At 39.2% G+C, this 8838-nt stretch overlaps 1 protein-coding gene across 6 annotated transcripts in view; it reads right to left on the bottom strand.

Annotated features, from left to right (window-relative positions):
- shank3a (SH3 and multiple ankyrin repeat domains 3a) overlaps positions 1–8838 on the bottom strand; it is a 242946-nt gene that overhangs the window by 41699 nt on the left and 192409 nt on the right. For all 6 annotated transcript variants that reach the window (XR_009649025.1, XM_060878260.1, XM_060878263.1 and 3 more), the window contains one exon: positions 65–178. Coding sequence is in view for 5 of the 6 variants with exons in the window: in XM_060878260.1 (XP_060734243.1) it covers positions 65–178 (114 nt within the window). In the remaining variant the exon portion in view is untranslated. The remainder of the gene's footprint in view (positions 1–64; positions 179–8838) is intronic.

The following is an 8838-nucleotide window of genomic DNA, read 5'->3' as shown; positions in this document are numbered from 1 at the left end:
GCCCTGAGTGTTAGAGCCTACAAAGTTTCAGTGTTTGTGTGTATATGGTTGCTTCATTACTTACCTAGTCGAGGGTCATACTGTCTCATCTGCACCTCCTCCACACACTCTGCAGGAAACCAGCCGGTCCTCCCTTTCACTGTGCCCTCCCAAAAGCCCCCTTCTCCTATACTGAGCACTGAGAGAGTGAGAGAGAGAGAGAGAGAGAGAGAGAGAGAGAGAGAGAGAGAGAGAGACATGAGGCAGACATGAGAACTGTATGAGTCATACAGTAATAACGAATTATTTTTATCAACAAAATATTTCAGGAACAACTAAGATACCACTTTTAAGTAGTATGTGATAAAAATAATACCCTAACCAAACATGAAATAACACACACACACATGCACACACACGTGTACACACAAAATTCTCCTGAGTCAAGCTCTGTCCTTCGGCTTTGTAGTTGCTAGGTTACCACAGTTTCAAGGTATGAGATTGTATATGTGTGTACATGCTTATGTGTTTGTGGGTGTGTATGTGTGTACATGCTTATGTGTTTGTGGGTGTGTATGTGTGTACATGCTTATGTGTTTGTGGGTGTGTATGTGTGTACATGCTTATGTGTTTGTGGGTGTGTATGTTTGTACATGCTTATGTGCTTGTGGGTGTGTATGTGTGTACATGCTTATGTGTTTGTGGGTGTGTATGTTTGTACATGCTTATGTGTTTGTGGGTGTGTATGTGTGTACATGCTTATGTGTTTGTGGGTGTGTATGTTTGTACATGCTTATGTGCTTGTGGGTGTGTATGTTTGTACATGCTTATTTGTGCATATTCTATATGCTTATGAAAACCAAACCTGCAATTTACTTAGCACTCCATTAGATTCATAGATGAAGAAGCCACAATTACTATATAACCTCTATAAAGTCTCACACACAAACACACACAGGTCTCAGTCACAGCTGAGTGATTTTCTTTGTTTGACCAAAGCAGCATTAGAGCTCTGTAACTACTATCTACTACCTTGATTTCCTCTCTTATCTCTCTTTCTAAGTGTGTGTGTGTGTGGGTATGTGTGTGTGTGTGTGTGTGTGTGGCAGTCATCGTCTTTTGGGGTGATGTTAAGAACTGGCTTCATTTCTCACTCTCTCTCTCTCTCTCTCTCTCTCTCTCTCTCTCACACACACACACACACACACACACACACACAAACTCATCTACTCCAGTCAGTACGACAGTCACTCGGTTTGTCAGTGACTCACTCTCTCACTTTGTCTTTCAGTCAGTCAGTCAGTCAGTCAGTCAGTCAATGAGCCACTCTGTCAGTGACTCACTCACTCACTCACTCTGTCTCTTAGTCAGTCAATCAATCATCCACTCACTCACTCTGTCTTTCAGTCAGTCAATCAATCATCCACTCACTCACTCTGTCTTTCAGTCAGTCAATCAATCATTCAGGCAGGCAGTCACTTTGTCAGTAACTCACTCACTCAATCTGTCTCTCAGTCAGTCACCCAGTCACTCAGTCTGTCAGTGATTCACACACTTACTCGCTAGCTCTCTCACTGTCTCTCAATCAATCATTTGCTCACTCAACCTGTCTTTCAGTCTGTCAGTCAGTCAATCAGTTATTTAGTCTGTCACTTCGTCTGTCAGTGACTCACTTAATCACTCTGACACTCAGTCACTTAGTTTGTCAGTGACTCATTCTTTCACTCTGTCTCTCAGCCAGTTACTCAGTCTCTAATTCAGTTACACAGACAGTTTAATGCCAGTTACTTTGTTTCTCAGAAATGTACTCAGTCGTTTACTCAGGAAGTTAGGCAGTTACTTATCAGGCATGTTTTGTGTCTTGCTTCATCACACACAACAGCCTACATATTCTCTACAAAAGGAAACTATTACTTTGACAACCTGTGAATGCATCACCGCTGAAAGGAAGAAGCGACATAAAGCTGCGCCAGCAGAATTTGACAAATACACGTTTGGTGTTTATGCATACGAACAAACACCCTACAATCCCTAGCAGTATTAATAAAACTACATTTCATGTATTGAAAAGTAACATGGTCAAAGTAAGTCAGTGATAAAAGTGATAGACTAGTGAATTACAGTGATGCCATGAGAGCCACACATGTACATTTTTGTACAACTGCCACAGCAGAATTATTCTCTAAGCCTAACTTCACATTTTCATCCAAACACAAACAATTATGGTGCAGATTGTAATCAGAAAATCTGGAGGTAATTTGATCTGCAGGATATGAATGTGATTATCACATTTATTCCTAGTGTTAACTATCATGTGCATGTTTGCTCTCTAGCTTTGCCTCTCACTCTCTCTCTCTCTCTCTCTCTCTCTCTCTCTCTTTCACACACACACACACACACACACATTATTTTATGACAGAATAAATGTATGTGAAAGATACTTGCTACCTATTGCTTATGACTAGAGCCAGAGATGACTAAACCAGTACATAAATAGCGTGTAGAGACAAACCCTCAGCAGTCAGCCTTCTCTCGGACACGTTCCAGCTGCAGTGACATGCTTTTTAAAATATGTTCTACTGCTGTGTAGGAGGAATGGTGTCTCGTTGTAACTGACAGCAGTAAAACTCGGTTCACATCCACTGCAGAAGCCATCCATCCTACAGTTACTATAACCCGTAGCCAACAGAGCAGTCCGGCACATCTAAAAAGCTTTGTTTTATAGCTGAGAGTAAAAGAGCTGTGCCAACCTGTGCTCTCACCTGGCTGTGTAAATATGTGATATGGCAGTGGAGTAACATTGGGCTCCATTATTCTGAATGTGTGTTTACTTGAGTGGAAAATCAGACCACTGCCTGATGATCCTTTTCAGTCTTCAGGTCTGGCAAAGAGTTCATTTGTATGGCTGCCATATTAAAAACTGGCATTCATTTGCTTTAATCAAATGGTACTGAGGGAAAAATGTTTGGCAGATGTTTGAGTGTCAGTGCCCAAACCCTACTCTGCAATCCAGGCCAAGCTTGTGACAGGAAGCACTGTTAGAGTGTTATGTGTAACCCACACCAAGAGTGTAAATTTTGCGTTAACTCCTCATTTGGACCAGGACACTCAGAAGACCAGGTTTGTCCAAGAAAAAGAGAGATAGAGCAACAAGAGTGAACATATTCAGGCATTCAAAGTTTTGGTAAGAACAAGATTTACTGTATTGAACACATAAATAGTAAAGTAAATACAGAAAGGTAGTAGCATAGGGATGCTCACGTGTTACTAATTTGTACCTTTTCCCTTTTTTTTTTTGTTATCACTCAAACATTAACAATCACTTCATCAAAATCAATTTCCAACAGATTTAACATGAATCAAAATAAAACAACAAATCTGGATAACCAGTAAACCCGTGAAAGATCCATTCACATTGAAATAAAAAAAAAAAACTCAAAATTGATCCATTTCCCCAATGGAAAAAAAAACTTCATCAGTGCTTGAATTCAGTTCAGTTTACTGAGTAATGTGTGATTTTTATAGCATCAGTTATTAATTGTTCAGGTTTTTTTTCCTTCCTGTGATGTTGTACGAGTTTGTGAAGTCTGCTGCTGAATGCTGCCTGATCCGGATGTGGATTGATCCAAGTGTGAATCCCTCTGATTCGTCTCGACTCTTTCCTGTATTTTCTGGATGAGACTGGGTGGGGTTGGACTGGCGAGCGACCTGTTGAGAGAATTCTCCAGAACTTCTTATGAGCTTGAATGCGATTGCCGTCGAATGGTAGGAGCGAAGATGTAAGACAACTTTTTTTTTTTTTTCATTTTTGTCCTTATCCTGGATCGAAATTAATAACATGTAATGATTCAGGCACTGAAATGCTTCCAAGGTCCCCATATTAGCCATTCCATATAGTAAGGATATACAATACCAAGAAATACGAAGTCCCCGGGTGCACATGAAGACCAGTCAGAGTGCTATGCCCTTCACCGCAGCCACACTTTGTCCTAAAGACTCCCCCACCAGAAGTGACCTCCACTTCTTCATTGCTATGTGATCCTGCTTCAGTAGGTGTTTGTAAAAGCCTGAAGACCGGATCATTGGGCTCAGCTCGGTTTCTGTCCTCGATGATCTGTTCCACTGATGGCAGGTCAGGTTGAGTTTGCAGAACCATTTTCTTTTTTCCTTTAGATCCCATGTTCATGTCACTCACCGTCAACAATATCAGCTAACTCTGCAGTGACTCCACTAAAAGCAACGGAAATACACGAGAAAGCTCAGCTATATTAACATACTGTATCATTTACCACGTCACATTAGCTTAAGCTAATGCTAAAACACGTCGTTAACATTCACTTGGAATGACGTAGCTCTTCAGCTTGTTTCACACTAATCTCTACATAATCGACATATGCATGTTTTTAGAGACTTTATAAATCATCCTAAATCATCCTTACACTACTTTTCTCCAATTTCGAAGACCGAATCTCCAAGATAGCGAGAAGCGAAGCGTCCGTCTACATCAGACGGTTATGGAGAGAAAGCAAGATCTTGAATAATGCCGTGAGGGCAGAGATTTAGTGACGTCAGCGTGATCTCATTGGATATATATATATATTTGGGTCTTTTCTCCCGCTCTCCCACCACACATTGTATTTGTCACACAGAAAAACTTACTATTTATCATATATTTAATATGCCGCAGTGCCCAAAACGTATCAGTCCGCACCGCTGTCTCTATGGAACCGGGCAGGAATCAAGCGCGTCTCCCCTGGAGTTCTTAGTCGAGCCTGACACTTATCAGCCAATCAAAAAAAGAGGCTACACAATAGCCAATCAGAAAATAGCACTATAGTATATGGGTAAGATTTAACACAACAACCAATGAAAAAAAAAAACATATTCATTAGAGAGGGCATTTTCGATGGTCGGTTTGAACAAAACCTCAACACGAAACAGCTTGTCTCTGGACGGGACATTGTCCTCAATCATGACCCTACAAATGGCTGGGCTTCAGCCGAACTGTTTTAAATAGGAGCAACATTACAAATGATAAAGGAGTCCAAAAAGGCAACAAACACTTACAATAAACAACACCAGTCATAATCTCTCTCTCTCTCTCTCTCTCTCTCTCTCACACACACACACACACACCACATAAACACAAATTAATACATGGAAATTGAACAAATACTTTGTATTTGGTTAAATTGTGGTCAGTGATCCTTACCAAACACAACAACACCCCCATTGTTGTGGGTTTTTTCTTTTTTTTTTGCGGGTGTCGCTGGGGGGATAAAGATGTCACTCTTGCCTGTCTTCAAAACTTGAGAGCCCTGTTTATGTATGTAATTATGTATTATGTAATTAATAAAAATTGATTACATCATAATCTATGGTTTCAGTCTCTTATTGCTTCAATTTGTTGTTTAATACGGTTTAGTTTTTTCCCTCTTCCTCAGTCACTAATCACTAGTAACCTGTGTCCATCGCCAAGGATGAAAATCCAGTATCATGTTATGTTCATCTGATTTTAAGGCACGAATAGACATAGTCAAATAGTAGAACAAGTCTTACAACCAAAATCTGGGAGCCTCTAAAAGAACGATTAAAGTAATGAATGAATATGCAAATCTGTACTGAAATAATGGTATCTCTCTACCTAATTTCATCTATCATAAAAGGGGAAGAACCCATATATTTAAAACTTTGAAAAAGACAGATGTCTGGTAATGGACATAAAAATACAATATCATTAAGCACAAACAAGGGCATAATAAAATGTTTGAAAAGTCTGAAGCAGGTAAAATCAGACAGTTGTACAGTTTAATTGACTCTGTGGTTGTCATGATTCAGAGTCAGGTTTTATACTGTATGCCATCCCTATAACAACAACAGAACGATGTTTTAGAGCAATCCACTATGTGCAGCTCCTCAGCTTCAAGAGTCATTGAAACTACAATTGGAGCCTTGAGCTGTGGTTGGGGAACCATAATTAAGCTTTTTGGACAGAGAAAAATCTTTCAACAAGATAATGACCACAAATATGCAGCCAGATCAACAGAGAAATGGCTGTGGGACACAAAGCAAACTGGCATTATCAGTCTGTAAATTTGAAAATCTGTGCTCGGTCCACATGGGCAACCGTAAGAATATAAACAAGCTTGATGTATTGTATATAGAGGTGATTTTAAGGAAAACGCTCAGTGTGTAACGTGTGCTGATTGGGGGTATGACACAAGTGCGTGAACTCTTATATGAGAAATAAAAAAAAAAAAAAAAAAGGCTCAGTAAATAGACACAAGGGGGAATAAATAGACAAACTAATCAGGATCTAAATGGAAAATATAAAAACACAATTGGGAAATAAACTAATGCCAAAACAGGGACAGAGACAAGACCAAAGGCAAAATAAAATGTCACAATAAAAGAACAAGCAGTGCATGTCATGCTGGGAAACAAGACTATTATTCATATAATTTTAAACAAGGCTTTCTCTAAAGTGAAGACTTTAAAAGTTACTCATGGGGACGGCAATTATTTCTATGTTATTATTATTAATACCTACTACTACTCTACTTCTACTACTATTAGTAATAATAATAATAATAATAATAATACTATTGCCACCACAACATTGACACCTCACACCCCCAGGGTCCATGGTTCGATCCTGAGCTGTAGACTGTACAGTGTTTCCAATGGAATCCTGGTTAAGGTTCTCCGGTTTCCTCCTTGAGACCTGAGATGGATGGTTGTACCATACCAATTGTATTCCTGCCTCACACCCATTAGGGTGACACCTGAATGGTGTCAATGTCAAATAATTACATTTGCAAAGACTTCATTGTTCATCAGACTTATCACAAATCTTATGATTTGTATTTGCAGGATTTTGCAGGTTTTGTCCCCCCTTCAATGATGTAGAGGATAAATGTCTTTACTTTAGGCACGAAATGAACTCTGTCACACACCATAGCCATCGTTTGGATACAGAGCTGAGACAAAACACGCTTAAAAAGCCTATTCATATGATGTGACAGGGCCGAATGACATGAAGATTACCTAAAAGCACTCAGACAAGCAGATGAAAGACGGTGTGAAAATCAGAGAGACGGGAGAGAGAGCGAGCGAGGAAGATGTTTGTGGTGAGGGGCAGATGCACAAACCAACAGGAACAGAGTGAAAACGAAAGTGATTAAGAAGAATAAGTTGAGAAAGAGAGAAAGGTTCAACACTGACCAATCTCACTGTTATTCACCATAATAAATAGATGACTAAACTGCTAAAAAACGTTTTTTTTTTTTTTTAAGTACAATGTATTTTCCTAATTCTTTTCCTACTCTTGACAGACACATCCCTCTGTCTCTACTCTGTTGTTACACTTAGCGGAACCTAAATGACACGTATACACGTTGTGTTTCAAAATCATTTCACATATCATTACAATTGTAATGATACAAAAAAAATATAGAGTTCGATTTTTTCTCATATCTTCCAGCCCTAGTGATGATCCTCTCGGCAGTAAAAATGACCAATTATGAATGTGTGTCCTTAATCAACATAAAGGGAGGCAAAAGCATTATACCAGAAAGCTTTGTGTGATGTTCCAGCTGTTACTATATCTTCCTAATATTCCTAGTGCTCCATTACCTACACGCCTTTCGACCGCCTTTGAATGCAATGCACACATTCATCAAAAAGCCATTTTCGAGTGTAATACACTGGGAGAAAACAATACACTGAGAGTGTAACACAGAAATACAGCTACAGCACAGAGACACGCCACTGCTCAATCTAATGACTGGAGTTCATGTTGAGAACATCTGTATCATGCCGAATTAGTTTGGATATGGAAGCATTTCTGAGTGTTTTTAATCATCCGTCTGTTAGAGGAAAAAGGGACGTTAGGATATTTGTCTGCACTGCAGTATACACACTTCAATTTGTGTAATTTACATCTGCAAGGCTTTTAACACGCCAAGCTTGTTTTCCTGAGTCAAGAGTACATAGCAATTAAACACTGTAGCACAGAAAATATTTATATTCACTGGGAAAAAAATAAGGATTCAGACAACAAATATACTGCATCAAGTCCATATAACCAATAAATAATGTCTGTTGAGTTTGTACGGGTTACAGTCCTACAAACACACACCCATTCACACACTACGAGATGTCGATCAGCCTACAACACGTCTTAGCACTGGAGAGGAAACCAATGAATCCTTACAATTAGCAAAATAGACTGTCGATAGAACAAGAAATAGGTTTAAAAATGGGGTTTAATTAGAATAACTTGATCATTTGACTATATTCAAGCTATATTAACTTTGCTAAGATGCCATTAACTGAAGTGTACTTATTTTTCTTCACTGGTGATTCGTATATTCTTATTAAGTTTTTTTTTTTTTTTTTTTTAGAATTTTAGATTATAATTCAGCTGTCTCATTTACCTTCTGGACAACATCTGGCTGATGAGAATTAGCAAGCAGTAACGTGCCATCGCTTATCCCCCCCACATCCCCCCACTCTGTTTTTACTTCTGTATTTGTCGACTCGCTGTGAAACGGATCGGTTTACAGCGCAGCACTTTCATCCGAAGCATGAATAATAAGCGGCTCGGCACAGAGTTAGTCATTTCTGTGTTCTGTCCGCTGAAAAGGACAGAGCTGCCTGTTGTTCATCACTGATGCCTATAAAACAGAGCCATGTCATGATCAGTGCACATTCAGGTGAAGGTACAACACTTAAACCTCTAAACTGGTGAACATTCAGCCTTGGAGTCAGCTTTGCGAAAATCAGCAGGTGGCAGGTCGAATATATCGCTCGCAAAAAAAGTTATATAAAAAAAAAAAAAAAATGCTCTTACATGCT

The sequence above is a fragment of the Tachysurus vachellii genome, chromosome 9 (assembly GCF_030014155.1).
Source record: "Tachysurus vachellii isolate PV-2020 chromosome 9, HZAU_Pvac_v1, whole genome shotgun sequence".
Classification (NCBI taxonomy): domain Eukaryota; kingdom Metazoa; phylum Chordata; class Actinopteri; order Siluriformes; family Bagridae; genus Tachysurus; species Tachysurus vachellii.
Note: the sequence above shows the minus strand (reverse complement) of the source record. Positions and strands in the feature narration are given on the sequence as shown.